The 14,763-nt window shown below is 36.3% G+C and overlaps 4 protein-coding genes across 6 annotated transcripts, besides 6 other annotated features; 1 reads left to right on the forward strand and 3 right to left on the reverse strand.

Moving 5' to 3' along the window:
- Positions 1-2,598: 2,598 nt before the first annotated feature.
- tplus3b (testis-specific Plus3 domain b) lies at positions 2,599-4,374 on the reverse strand. The gene is made up of 2 exons (NM_165407.2): positions 2,945-4,374; positions 2,599-2,895 (listed from the first exon to the last, which is right to left on the reverse strand). Exons 1-2 carry the CDS (start codon positions 4,194-4,196, stop codon positions 2,828-2,830), a joined length of 1,320 nt encoding a protein of 439 aa, NP_724376.1. The 5' UTR covers positions 4,197-4,374; the 3' UTR covers positions 2,599-2,827.
- A 50-nt stretch (positions 4,375-4,424) lies between these two features.
- Positions 4,425-4,545: a mobile genetic element.
- A 318-nt stretch (positions 4,546-4,863) lies between these two features.
- On the reverse strand, positions 4,864-5,485 carry CG15219 (uncharacterized protein). Of its 2 annotated transcripts, none has more exons than NM_143919.2 (3): positions 5,324-5,485; positions 5,089-5,270; positions 4,864-5,024 (listed from the first exon to the last, which is right to left on the reverse strand). In NM_143919.2, the coding sequence occupies exons 1-3, from the start codon at positions 5,372-5,374 to the stop codon at positions 4,898-4,900; spliced, it is 360 nt and encodes a 119-aa protein (NP_652176.1). In that variant the 5' UTR covers positions 5,375-5,485; the 3' UTR covers positions 4,864-4,897. The 2 variants fall into 2 exon arrangements, with proteins under 2 accessions (NP_652176.1, NP_724378.1); NM_165408.3 differs by having other exon boundaries at positions 4,864-5,040.
- A 169-nt stretch (positions 5,486-5,654) lies between these two features.
- Positions 5,655-5,743: a mobile genetic element.
- Positions 5,744-6,834: 1,091 nt separating this feature from the next.
- On the reverse strand, positions 6,835-7,277 carry CG10834 (uncharacterized protein). Its single transcript, NM_136287.4, has one exon. It carries the CDS (start codon positions 7,215-7,217, stop codon positions 6,924-6,926), a length of 294 nt encoding a protein of 97 aa, NP_610131.1. The 5' UTR covers positions 7,218-7,277; the 3' UTR covers positions 6,835-6,923.
- A 1,659-nt stretch (positions 7,278-8,936) lies between these two features.
- CG6675 (uncharacterized protein) lies at positions 8,937-10,422 on the forward strand. 2 transcript variants are annotated; one of them, NM_136288.2, is made up of 2 exons: positions 8,937-9,134; positions 9,196-10,422. In NM_136288.2, exons 1-2 carry the CDS (start codon positions 9,089-9,091, stop codon positions 10,320-10,322), a joined length of 1,173 nt encoding a protein of 390 aa, NP_610132.3. In that variant the 5' UTR covers positions 8,937-9,088; the 3' UTR covers positions 10,323-10,422. The 2 variants fall into 2 exon arrangements, with proteins under 2 accessions (NP_610132.3, NP_001286130.1); NM_001299201.1 differs by having other exon boundaries at positions 9,208-10,422.
- Positions 10,423-10,623: 201 nt separating this feature from the next.
- Positions 10,624-10,738: a mobile genetic element.
- Positions 10,739-10,961: 223 nt separating this feature from the next.
- Positions 10,962-12,965: a mobile genetic element.
- Positions 12,966-13,018: 53 nt separating this feature from the next.
- Positions 13,019-14,617: a mobile genetic element.
- A 1-nt stretch (position 14,618) lies between these two features.
- Positions 14,619-14,763: part of a mobile genetic element that runs on past the window's edge.

Below are 14,763 nucleotides of genomic sequence, written 5' to 3' on the forward strand. Positions count from 1 at the left end.
ATTATTACATTGATCTAATTTTGGATGATTACTAATAATTAAGAATAATATACGTATGTATATGTATTACACTGTTAAACGGTCGAAGGAGCATCGCACACAAGATATATTACAACAATTTGTTAAAAACACCTTATTTGTTAAAGTCCAAATGAGAAATCTGTGGCGGAGCAATTGCTTCTCTCTATCAGGCCCATGTGGCTAACATCTCCCATATTAATTCCAGCTTGGAGGACTCCGATGGTCATTTGACTTGCATTCCTCATTCATGGTTTCCAGCAATGTACACCTGTCTCATGATATTATTGACCCAAATTAATAATGTTGTCAATGTTTCGCGCAAGTTACTTGATTTAATTTATACCAGTTCTCTTCTTAGCTCCTCAATTGCTCTCGCCGAAATTACTATTTCCTGTTCTGACCAGCCATTATGTTTTAGCATCAGGTTTTTAACTTTTCTCCCGTTTGTTAGGGAAATTCCAAAATTTAATCTAAGTTCTGCCAACTTAAATCTCCATAATATCGAATGCTTGTGTAGAGACTAACTGCAACAACTTCGTATTAGCTCTCAGATCGACTCTTGACAGCTGTACGACTTCAACCGAGGTGCGTCGTTCCGACAAATTGCCGTGGAATACAAAAGTCCTTACGAAGCTAAAAAATTATATTTTATTATAAGAGGTTTGTTCAATGGGGTAATCCAGTTGATGGGGAAAGCTACAGAAAACACAAAAGGCAATTTGAGATCCTGAGCAAGTTCTTATATTGTATAATCAGTATATCTCTGAAGTTGAAATAACCTCAAGACCCATTCTGGCGCCTTGATAATTCCAAATAGAATTATTCGTCAATTTCTTCAGCGATGACATATGTATGGCAACATTTCAGCTAACACTGATGTTGGCATCTGTAATGACGACATTATCGATGATATTTGTTATTGCTTACAATTCTCTAATTACATGCTGTACGCAGATGATCTTAAAATATAGATGACAATTAACACTAACAGAGACAGCTTCTTGTTTTAGTCTGATTTGGACCGAATTTGAAAGGGTGCACTAAAAATAAACTGCCTTTAAATATAAACAAATGCAATGTTGTTACATAAAGCAAATGCATATACAAATGCAAGGTTGTAACATATAGCAAATGCTTGTCAACAATTGCTCCTTCTCACTCCATAAATAATTCAACTTTGTCCTTGTTAAATGTGATTGTCGACCTGGGGGTTCTTTTTGGTAGGAAATCCCAGTTTTTTGCGCATTTGAATTATATTCTTCCGAAGGCGTATGCAATTTTTGGTTTGTTAGGTGAACATGTTACATACATATGTACGTTTCAACGAATCTAGTATATCCTTGTGCTCTACGAGTGACTGGTATAATAAAGAAAAGAAAAATTTGACGGAGACTCGGTTTTAACATAACATTTAAGATAACATTTCATTTATTTAGTTCATTCATAATATGAACATGAAATTTTCGTCCTCTATTAGTATCATACCCAGTGGTATAGCTTCTTTACAAGTTAATAGAACCAAATGACTGTTTTTGTGACTCTATTCGCCGAGCGATTCAGAGACAACTAAACTTCCTTTAGAGCTCCCTGTGATGATATCTTTCTCGTCTCTACAACCTGTCCATTTACGCAGCCAGCACCTTGCACATTGCGACTACAAAACTAAAACTGTTTGAAGTTGCTGCTGGTAAAAATTTCGAAAAAATATGGATCGGGCTCAACCATTTGGTAGATCTTTATAGTTCGCTGTCCCTCTTTGGAGTAGAGTTTCTATGTGTAGGGTTACTATTGGCTGCCTTCGTGTCTTCACCCATTTTGATTCTTATGGCCTGGTTTGCTACAAAAATGGCACTTCATGCGCAATGATAACTTCCGCTTCTAGCGTTCTGGACCACTAGTACTAGTGTCTTTGGCGACTTTTGATCAGTAAGGCATACACAGACAAAGACTCATTAACAAAATGACTACCGGTGTCTCTACACTATCGTATCGTTCTCGGAATTCTGGCCACTTAAATTCTGTAGCCAATTGTAGCAAATTTTGTATAATCGCATGGACGCTAATCCTTCTAATGAGTTGTTTAGTGCCAATAACAAAGATCTTCTTTCCAAAATATTTTCTAACATAACTATGTCGACAATTTTGCACCACGCAGCAGCATCGTCATTGGCAGTGTCATGGTTAAACTTTAAACGTGCTTTTTCTTTCTTCTTCTATTTAATTATTGGTCTTTCCAATATCTATCGATATTCCAAAAACATATTGGCCACGCCCACTCTAACGTCACACCCACTTTGCGTCCACCATCGTAGACGTCCATCCACCGAAAAGCCGTAGGAGTCATTAAACAATAAAAACTTTAACGATAAAAAAATTTGAAATTATTGTTCCGCTCTGTCCCGAGCTGAGTAAAGGGCATGCACTTACTTAGTTGATACGACAAATGAAATCACTAAAACCTGGTTTTATTGCCCGAACTTCGTAGAGTAAACATTTGATCCGTCGTAGATGGAAGAGTTTTTGACCCCATAAAATTTATATTTCCAATTTCCATCGATATGCCAAAAACATTTGTAAAACGATTTGCAAAAACGTCGTATTATTATAATGTTATTCCTAAAGGGGGGTAGCTTTACGTTACACAGGGATATAAACTTTTAAAATACACGACTTAATTCTGGGCAAGCACATATTAAGTCGGCACTTCCATTTGCCGCTCGATAAATAGATAGAATAGGTAGAAATAGCTCGATAGAACTACCGAACATGTCAACAAAACATCAATAGATTGCACTGCCCGTGCAATCTAGCCTTTCATTATCTCGTCCCAAGGGCTATTGAACTTCACATTCGGGAAAATTTCATGAAAAGGAACTATAAAGAAATAGTATTACTTTCGTTACATCTAGTAAAAAGCCCTTACCCAATCCCGTGGTATCTAATTCAATATTAAAAGTGTGTAACCTTTGCGAATGGAGATCTTTCTCTGTCCCTTTCTCCGTCTCCGTCTCCGTCTCGACATCACCCTCTTTCTGTTGACTTTCCATATGAATATCGTTGACCATAGCTGAAGAATCCACGCAATCTTCAAATGCTTTTTTAAATCGACTGCGACTGACTACAGCACTTTTTTTATACTTTCGTCGCATATACTTCTCCAACTCATGTTGTTCGGGCTTCGCGGTTCGCTTAACAAAGGAACTTTTGCCGCCGGAAGGCACACCCAACTCGTGCCGGTAAATGGTAGGCACATGGACCCCGCGTGTAGAACTAAGGACTTGGTACCGATGCTGGCCAGTTTTTTCGATCTGGGGTCTGGGTTCCTCGTCGATCTCTAGGATTTTCTTCTCCAACACTTGCACTTTTTCCACGTCGTTCATACCCGCTGCCATATCACGCTCTATAATTAGACTAATTTTTCTGTAAGCGGCATTCTGTTTTATACCAGCTTCTTTTTTGTCTTGAATCAGCTTCTCCACATCAGTTTCAGTGTACGAGTATTTACAGGCATTTTTTACCTGCACCTGTTTTTTGGCGATGTCATTAAGCGTTGGTAAAGTGCATCGATTGCGCAGATTGGTTTCCAACCACAACAAGAATTCCTTTTGTGTAATTGGCTGATTTGAAACCACGTCTATACGTGAATAACGCTTTTCGGAACCGCACCTCAAGACCAGGATCAGATTGGTACGCTTACCGTCTACCCGGTAGTCCTTACTGTCCTGATGCAGAGCAATAGTTTCGTAGATGGAGTAGACTTTTCCAACATTTAGCCGCACAAAGGATCCGATCACAGCCTCCGCAAAAATAGGTTTACCCAGTAAGTTCTTTATGTCGTTCCGTTTTAACACTGCTCGACTCAGCTGTTCCAGGTTGGATACGCGTTCTTCGCTTTCTACGTTCATTTGCGGATCGTTTTGGGCTGTATTCTCGCTCTCACTGTTAGGCGAGGAATCGCCGGAATAAGTCTCTTTGACCTCGATATTTACATCCTTACGCGTTTGTGCCTTGCAATCATCACTAGACTTCGTCTGCTCTGCACTGTCTTCGGAACATTTTCCCTTGCTCAATTTAATGGTGCGAATTGCCAATAATCGCTCAAAAGCATGTGCTGTTTTGCCACCAGACTCCAGTTTATTTGCGATCTTACGTCTTGTCCGTAAGCGCTCATCCATTCTGCAATCCTCTTCGTGTCGCTGCGATGTCCCTGCGCTCTTTCCCAACTTCAATGGAATGTTGAATACTCCTCCCACTCATAAATCGAGTTCGATCTAATTCAGCGAGACATTCAAATTTGGAAGGATCAGCTGTAACATGAATTACCAATTACTTTTAGGCTGAGCATACTTTGTTCGGAATAAAATGTTACTCGTATATTAATATATATATATATTAATATATATATTCGTTGAACAGTATGTAACAGGCAGAAGGCGTTTCCGACCATATATTCTCGATCTGGATCTCTAGCCGAGTCGATCTAGAAATGTCCGTCTGACCGTATAAAAGTCATATCTCAGGAACGCAGCTTGCAGAGGCTGCGTGTTCCCACGCATCTTTTTAATTGGTTTTCAATATTGCAATGTCAAAGACATTCTGGTGAATATTAACATGCACATTTTTTAAAATATACATATTTTTCTAACGTGTATATATTTCCCTTTCCCACTTTTGAAAAAGGTGTTGATATTTTTTTAAATATAAAAAAAAATATAAAATAAAATAAAATATAAGTTATATTATATATAAATATAAAACTACCACGACCACAATTTTTCAAAATTTTCTTTGTCTTGTAAATTTCTATCCGCCCAAAACTGGAATAATAAGGCATACACATTTCAAAATTTATTTTATTAAATTATATCAACAATTTCTACGAAGTGCATGGGTTTACTTTAGTAGTATGGATTTCCATTGCCCCGCGACTGATAAGCTTGACCTTCTGGGCCGCCAAGGCCGGGCAATGTATTATAGTAGTCGCCTTGCCCACTGCTCCGCTGCTGTTCCATTGGAGAGCTAAAAAGAGCTACACGAATTCGAGGAATATATTGTATATATACATACTAAAGCCCGTTGCGAGAGTTCATCTCACGAAGCATTTTTGTGTATCGCAAGGGACTGCGATAGCCAGGACCACCAAGCGATGCAGATGCACCATTAAAATTTGAAGAACCTTGTCCGCAATTACTCTGCTGCTGGCTATATCCATGGCCACTGCTCGTTTGGTTGTACAGCATTTCAAAGCCCTTTAAAAGCAAAGATTGTTTGGGCACAACAAAAACTCTTGCTGTATACTTACCTCGCCACCTTGGCTATAACCATCGTATTGCATACCATTTCCGTATTCCATGACTGAAAATTTTGAAAAAAGATTTTACTTGACTTTCTTATAAAATTTTTACAATTTTTTTTTTTTTTGTTTTTTAGAGATGTTTACAGTCCGAAACCTGAAATGAAACTGGAAAAAACTGACAAAATGCCTGGGAGGTGTACAAAATCAAATGTCACTTCTATCATAGATAGTGTGATGAAAAAAAGGAATAAAATTTAAATTATTAAAATTTACATTTTTTTTTTTATTTGTAAAAGTAAAGTCGTATATTTCCACACACATATTACTTACCCTAAAAAGTATATACAATATATTCTGGAATAGGATCAATAGCCGAGTTAATCTAGGCATGTCCGTCTGTATGAATGTCGAGATCTCAAAGACTATGCAACTTATGGATTAAGAATGCAGATTCTGATAAAGCCTATGCTATGCAATATTGCTTTAGTTACTTATTTTATTATTTGTTTTGCTTTTCCTATGGATATGTCAAAAAGATTTGGGCCACGTTCATGCTATTACGGCCAAAATTTTGAAAAATGTTTGGATACTTTTCTATTCACTTTTAAACTTCCTCAGTTCTAAGATATGAACAAGAGAGAATGCTTTAGCAAAAGTGTCTTTAGTCTGGCTGTAACTTGTATTGTTAATAATGTGTTCATTTGTGTTCTCCAACTCTTGGAGCTTTTACATTTTTGGATAATATATTTTTATGTATTTCGATTATAGCTGTCTCTCTTGTTTTATTTATAGTTTCATCAAATAAAAATATAAGTTAGTCCGTTAGTCTTGATATCTTTTAATTTGGTAATGAAATACGTTAATATGACGTTCGGTTATATTGTATAATTGCAATCACCCATGGCACCGTCTGATGTCTGATGTCTGCTATATCGCATATCAATGGAAAATTTCAAAGAAAATAACAAAATAGAAAATATTATTATATAAACATTTTTTGGCATATTGCTAGAAATGTAAGGCCAATAGTAAGATACAGAGTGAATGCACTTTTCAAAGTTGTGAACATTACAGGTTTGTTGTAATCTTTTGGCTCTTTCTGGCCATTTTTTATAAGCGATCCGGATACCTTATCTAGACCATTGCAGCCAAAGTTCCTGCGGGGTAAGGACACGGATAAAGTCTGTAAAATCGCCATAATGGTAATCAAAGCAATGCAAGTCCGGACAATATGGCCTTCCCTCCCTAGGAAAAAGCAATGAATATGCAAACGGCACAGAGTGAGAACGTCGCCGAATAATTAAAATCGAGCTGGATACCGTTTTTAAGCCAGCGGGAGTGAGATCTTCTTTGGCCGGATTAGAGATACCGGCAAACACTTTACGGCGGACAATTAAGTGCGGCTCGTAATCGGTCTGTCGTAATTATAGCGACGCGCCGCGTATTTATCTAGAGCAATTAACGCCAAGCCGGGGAGGGCCAAGTCGTATATTTTACATCACCAAAGATGCGCAATTGGACCAGACGCTTTCTCAACTTTAATTAAAACTATATAAGGGCAAATACATTCAGCGAAAAAGAATATTACATGGCTTAATACAATGATTTAGGTGCCTGGATTTTGCACTACAATAATGATGTAGTTCTCGGAGGGCAGCACAATCACCTCGTGAACCTTGGTGCGCAGACGTATTGTCACCAGCTCATTGCTGGCATCCAAATTGGTAATCATTTTGGCCGCCTTATAAGTTAAGGTGCTGATCAAGGCCGCGTAATGCACGGTCAAGGTGTACTCCATGGTGGTCTTGATTGGTATAGCGAACGGGTCCAAAATAATTATGCCAGAAACATTGGGGTAGTTTTGATAGCGTTTCAGCAAATCCTCGATTTCCGCGGACATTATATATAGGACAGTAGTGTACTTTTAAATGTAATTTATCGATATATATGTATATATGATATTTGATGTGAGTGTTGATAAGTCGCACACTAAGGTAATCGATTATACGACTACTTTATAAATACAGCTCTAAGGCAGATAAAATAATATACATAAATATAAAAAATTAATTGATACGGCGTTTTAACCGACGTATACACCACCCATGAATCTATGTAGGTCAACTATAGCTCAACTATGATGGGATAAATACCATCTTAAGTGTCCTGAAATAATTTTATCTCATCAGATTTAAGAACATCTCACTATGGGAAGTTGTACCACTTTTTCTGGCCGAAATTAATAACTCAAGAACGGGTAGAGATATTAAGATAATTTTTGCAATGGGGTTTATTTTTTGTGGCTTATAATTCCAGACCGGAAAAATATATTTCATTATTTTTTTTTGCATCGGGTTACACTAGCCAATTTCTTTTATGATACCAAAAGTTGTGTCCGCGGCACCGCCCCTTATATTTAATTAACTAATTTTGTATAGGGATTTCCCTAATTCCCTATGCTTTTTCTAGTCCAAGCTAAAAAAAATTAATCTCGTGGTAGTGATTGCATATTAAATTATTTTACCAATAATAACCACAAAAATAATAACAAATTAATTAAACAATTCAACAACAGCCTTGCTCTTATGCTGAAATTACTCTGAATTTGAAAAGGTAGGGTTCATCATAAGCATTTAAACTCCAGTTTACCGCGTTTTCGATTGCATTTACACGCATTTGGCTTCGGCAGCAAATATCGTCAGAATAATCCAATCCAAATTAATTAGACAAAAGATGTAGCCTGGAAACCTTTTTATCTGGCCACAAATTGTCCAAGCCCGCGGCGCTAACACCAATAAAAGCCTTAGTTATACGACTAATGTATTTGTAAAATCAGTTATACATTCTCAGCTACGATCACGATCATACTATTCATTCTTGATGGATTGTACATAGATCAAGACAACTGCTTTCAAATTTAAGCTTTATTATCGTTATCAGATTAAGAACTATCTTTGCAAAGCATATGAAACGACTTGGACTTCACTTTTACTTTCGTCTTATCTGTATACTACACTTTAGATAAACAATGTAAGGTTAATGTATGGTAAGAACTATTGATTGTAAACGTCACATTGATAATTAAAATCAGGTGTAAATAAGGCGTTTAACCTTTCCGATGTGCGCCGAGAATGTGCCATGCCTTTTGAGTCTGTTATAATCGGTGCAGTGCAACGTCATAAAGATCATATATGTACATGCATATGTAGAACCGGTCATTCGAACGAAAACACACGTTTCAGTGGGAATAAACGCGTGTCTGTTTTAGAATACGGGCAATGCAATGCATGAGATGGGCAATTCTTAATCAGGGGCTGAGTTATGGGGCTTTCCTACCTCCGCTGTAATAACGTTCATCTGTGGCAAGTTTATACATATCTGGTTTGGGCTGAATTTGTATGTTGGTATTAATATGAAATATGTTATTTACGAAAAAGTTGTGAAAATTTGCATAAATCGGGTGCGCGCAAATGTAGCTACATCTAATTTTTGCGTGGTTCTCTTTGCCGCCCCCCTTGAGCACTCTATTACAACTCCTCCTCTGTTCGAGCGAGATGCCGATCTGAGTCGCTTGAGCTTTTCCATTAGTTGGCGTTGCCCAGCTATGACGTACTGGGTTTGTCTCCGAACATAGTCGATCAAAACCCAGTATGCATCGCGCTATTAAAGCATATAAAGCCACTTAGCCCGATCGAACAGATCCACAAAGTGCAAAAGCCATTTGGATGGAAAGCTTCTATAGCTGCAGCTGATTCAATAAGTTTACTAATAATGCGGACGCATCTTTTTGCGCTTTGCCTGTCTATGGCTACAATAGGTGAGTTGATTCGAATTGGCAAAGAATTGTGTCGCCTCTTAAAAAAAGCTTTAACGTAAAGGCATACCCAAAGCTAATGGAGTCATGGACGATTACGATGCTGAGATGGGGGAGTTCATGAATGCTCTACCGAACCTCGATGATACCCCCTATGGCTTAGGACAGCGATCAGATATCTCAACGGAACCGGAAGAGGATGATATTTTGGCAAGCCTGGATGATGAGTATGAGGAGGCTAAGCATTGCGTCTGGAACACTTGTGACAAGGATCTCAGCGAATCGCGGGGAATCGGAAAGTTTCTGGACCTACCCTTTATAAAGAAGATAGCAAGTAACCTGAATCCATTCGGCAGCAAGAAACTTCGCATGCACTTCTATCTCTTTAAGAGGGAGTTCCCTGAGTGTGGCAGAGAGGTGGATTTCTCAATCGAGCGCAAATGGAGGCATTGTGGCTTTAATGCTTCTCTGCCCACACGACTGATGATACACGGTTGGATGAGCCAGTCGCGTGGCTCTTTCAATCGGGATGTGAAGAATGCATACCTAAAAAAAGGGGAGTACAATGTGATCGTTGTCGATTGGAGCGCAAGCTCAGCCAACATAAACTACTTTTCGGTGGTAAAGCTTATAGAGACCTTTGGAGCTGAGTTGGCCCAATTTATAAGGAACCTCAATCGTCAGTTTGGAGCTGACTTCGACAGCATGTATCTTATTGGTCACTCCTTGGGAGCTCAGATCGCTGGTTCTGCCGGGAAACGTTTGAAACCGGTTAAAGTAAATACAATATTTGCTTTGGATCCCGCAGGTCCAAAGTTCCGTCATCGCGGAACTGAATTTCGGATAGATCCCAGCGATGCAAAGTATGTGGAGTCCATGCATACGAGTGCTAACTTTGGGTTTCGTCGGCCTACAGGCAGTGCCACCTTTTATCCAAACTACGGGGCCTATCAGCATAGCTGCTACTACCTAGGTTGCTCCCATATTCGATCATATCAGATGTTCGCCGAGTCCATCAATTCGCCTTTGGGATTCTGGGGGACCCCTTGCATCCGAGACAATGGAAGGTGGCAGTGCGATTATAGCCAGCGACAGTCCATCCAGATGGCCGGTGAGCCATCGATTCATAAAGAAGGCATATTCTACGTGAAGACCTCCAGCAGTGATCCATTCGCCCTTGGAAAGCAATAAGGCTGTAACAGATTATCTTTTTAAGAGGAGCTTTGTTGTACGTGCATCTTTAATTCACTAGTCCTTTAGTAAAAGAGTATATTGCAAAAGATTTAACATTATATATATAACAACTTATGCATATCTAAGTCTGAAACTTAACTTACGAATTAATGATTTATAAAAATGCTTTTACCTTGAATCTTTTTTATACCCTTACAGAGGGTATATATTGATGTTAGTCTGAAGCTAAAATGGAGTTAAGGATACATTCATATAAAGTATAAAAATATAAAATTGTTGTTTGTTGGAGTACAATTGTTTTTATACCCGTTACTCGAAGAGTATAAGGTATACCCATTCGTTGAAAAGTATGTAACAGGCACAAGGAAGCTTTTCCGACCATATGAGGAATTTATATTCCTGATCAGGATCAACAAGATCAATTACAAAAATGAGGACGTGGCAGTTTTGGGTGGTTTGTGAACGGTTTTTCTGTTTAATTCTCAATATGAAGACTTAACTTCTACCAACTTTAAAACTACCTTTTAGTTCAGCGGGAAAACTGAAGTAACGTAACCATAACATTTGAGTGCTTGCGGATGGATACTTTCCAGAAAGGTATTTATGTTTTTCAAACCAATTTTGTAAGATATTTTTTGATTTTGGTATGGATTGCATTGATTGTGGTCTTAATTCATAATTCATAATAATACGGTTGAATTTGTTTTAATCTAATAGCGTCAATAGACATTTTGGTTTGTTCACTGTCCGATGGTCGTAGTCGTTTAGTAAACGGGAAGTTAGTATTTTTAGGTGTTGTAGTAGTAGGGTATGTATTTCCTCTAAAATGTGCTGCTTGAGGATTTTGGGTTTCGTTGGGATGTTGTGCGGAAGGCTTTTTTGAATAATTGGTTGTGTGACACACACCATATGTGTTCATGTATTGGCTGGGACTGAAGTAATAAGGTGGGTGCCACATAGGTGGGTTGTTAGTCATCTGCTGCGTAACCATTTAGACGGTTGCGTGTATTGATAAAAATTAGGCTGGGCGATATTGAGTTTCGATATTTTTATTGAATTTATGTGATTTAGAATTCTGATTAGGATCTAAGTTTTTATTACGGTATTCTGGGTTTTTATTAAATTCAAAATTAATGTGTTCTTCATAAATGCCAACATTTTGTGCAATAGTTATTAAAGATCTGTAATATCGTTATCTTTAATATCGTTATGAGCAAAAATAGTAAATAATTATATCAGAATATAAATTGAATCTTAATTAATCTTATATTCAGGCTATAAATGAGAAAATCCTTCAAGGTGTAATTTCGAAACCAACAATTGACGTCGTCTTTCCGCTTCTTCCCAGAATACTCTTAAGTTTTCTTTGTATGGTGTCTCCCTGAAGTTCTCTAGTGGCTTGAAGTCGGTGTTTGGTGTTTAAATTCTGAGATTAGTCTGTATTTGAGGGTTGGCAAATCTTCAATGTTCGGAAGTCCAATAAATCGTGTTACTTTTCCGTCCAAGTTCCTTTCGATGGCACCAAGTAGAATCCTCTGTTGTCGCACATAATTGGTTTGGTAGAGTGAAATTACGTTATCCACTCTGCAAACGAAGGTGTGAAGGGTTTCTGGATCACTCTTGAATGTCTTTAAGCTGCCGACGGCCGTCAGCGAATTTTTTGTCGCTTAGCGCAACGATTTGGAGGACGGTAATAATTGGTTGTGCCATTGTAATTTTTTATTTACTTAAAATATTTTTTGGTTTGTTTTTATTTATTAACGTTTTCAGAGTTTACGAGAGTTTTCAGGATATAATCGCTTAGAATTTAACAACTAATATTTAAAATTTTGTAAATTGTAAAATTGTATTCTGTTGTAGTTTTATCTTATTTTAACTTGTTTTAACTTCTTGTAGTATTTATTTCGAATAATAATTTACTTATGTTTGTATTATTTATTTTAACTTGTTTCTTATTATTGCTTTTATTTCAAATATTTATTCACTTATGTTTGTATCGTTTACATGTTTTTGGACTTATTGGATTGGATTATTGGACAACCGAATTGGATTCATGATCCAAGTTGAAGTTTAAGAAGAGTCACAAATCATGTTGCGTAATTAATTGCGAGAATTACGGATTATAAAATTTAATTTATTATCAATCGCGGTTCATTTTATTTAAATACTTTTGTATTCTACCGACTGCTCCAGAGAAATATGGTAAAAAAAAAAAAGTAAAAAATAGCTGTTATGGTCATTGAATCAAATAAATGTCCCGTCAGTTGACTAAGGACAACGCTGAGAAGAAATATTTGATACTTTTATTGAACTTCTCTATTGGGATAGCAGCAGACTAAAAATTAAATGTAAGTGAGATTAAAGAGAAGCTTCAATGTTTTAAGAATATTGTATTTCGGGAGAGCATGTCTCTTGGATCCTTAAGATTAGAAAAAGATTCAAAGAGAGCAGTAAAATCTGCTTAGGTCAGGCTTTAGGATTTGTTTACAAGAACGGCTAAGTGTTGTTGCCAAAGAAATGTTTATTAAAACGCAAACTGCGCAGATGGCATAAAGTATGAAAATCAATTAAGTGCCTTATTGTTTAAAGTTATTCGAAATAATGAATTGGCCAGTGTGGGTGGCGCAAAAATACGTCACTAAATACCTGTTACATACTTGGCAACGAATATACCTTTTAGTATACCGTTTTACCAAAGACACTAGAATAACAAGAGGCGTAATGGCCATACATTGGTTTGGCACTATGCAGCGTAAGAAATCTAAAAATAGAATTTGCTTGCTTGTTAGGTAAAAACAAGAGACGAGAACGTGTATATGTGTGCGTACTTGTGTAAGAAGACGGTTTTCTGGCCGAAATCAATTCTGATCGAAGAAACGACTTTACGTATTTGGGGAGTTTTGGCCAATTTCGTAGCAATATGATGAAAACAACATAACAATTAAAAATTCACGCCCTGACTATTAAGAGTTTGAAGTTTTTTAAATTCGTTTGTTAAGATCGCCGCTCGAATTAGCTACCGTTTACATATTTATATTTATGTTGATAATTAATTATGTGTAATATGCGTAATAATCGGTACCCAGGGAACACCACGGGCAGGACATTACAATTGTAATGGGGTCCGATATTTACATATATGACCTTCGAGTCGACTTGAAATATTTTAATGTTTAACATTAAAACATTTCCATGTTCCCCAAATAAGTTCTTTTTCTAACTATTGTTTCTTATTATATATTGCTCGATTTTTCAGTCGTCAATTATTTAAATATCGCTAATTTTTTTTATTTATGAGATAGAATGCTGAGCTTAGCTTGCTTTTTTTGTCTATCAGCTATCACAGTTCACTTACAATGCTTAAAAAGCAAAACTTTTATAAGTATGTGCATAACATTCATTATATTCATAAAACCATAATGAGAATTGCTCAACAATACATTTTTTTATACACATTTGTTTTTTATTATTTTTAAAAATATTTTCGAAAGCTTTAATGTGTATTTTGCAAATATTAAAAAATAAATCAGGTGGTGCATTTAATTTGCCGAAGTCCGATTCTATTGATTAGTTTTTCTCATGTATAAAAAAGTCTGATGGAGCTGTTAAATGCTCGGATTCTTTTAAAATTGCCGATCTGCATTTATCGCAACTGGATCCCTTAGCAATATATCCAACAAAATGTCTACAGGAAGTTAATTCAATGGGTACATCATTGCACAAAAAGTTATCTACATTTTGGTCAAAGTACCTCTCATTGTCTTGCACAATTTCGGAAAATAATACAGAGTATTCTTGTTGCTGTATTTCTCTTTTTTCAATGAAGGGCTGATATATTATCGAATCGAACTCTATTGTCAACATAACATCATCATCTGATTCGCAATTCGACTTTTGTAAAAATTTAAAAATTTAAAAATAAATTACCAAAAAATAAAAATAATAAAAAATAAATATACTAAATAATTAAAGGAAGAACAATAGAAATTATTATAAATACTGTAATTTCATAAATTTTCCAAAAAGAAGACATTACATTGAGAAATAAATATTTCATAAAAATAATACGAAGTAGAAAATAAAAATTTATAAAATAAATAAAAATATGAAAACTTTGTATTGCAAAAGTCATATCAAAGACACTAGAATTATTCTAGAATTAGAATAGAATCACACGCCGCAAGCTGAATACTCTAATGACAAATATTCTAATATAAAGTCATTTTTGAAATTTATTTTGTGATAATATGTACATAGATTTGGCTATTTATAATCTATTTTCAAATAATAATGTTATTATTTAAATATAGCTTAGAAATAGTAATACATAATGTCACCTAATAAATTTCAAAAATTACTTAATATAAGAATATTTGTCATTAGAGTACTCGGCTTGCGAAGTGTGAAAAATTCAGATGGCAATGATTGTTGAGTGCTC

This window comes from Drosophila melanogaster, chromosome 2L, assembly GCF_000001215.4.
Source record: "Drosophila melanogaster chromosome 2L".
NCBI lineage: Eukaryota > Metazoa > Arthropoda > Insecta > Diptera > Drosophilidae > Drosophila > Drosophila melanogaster.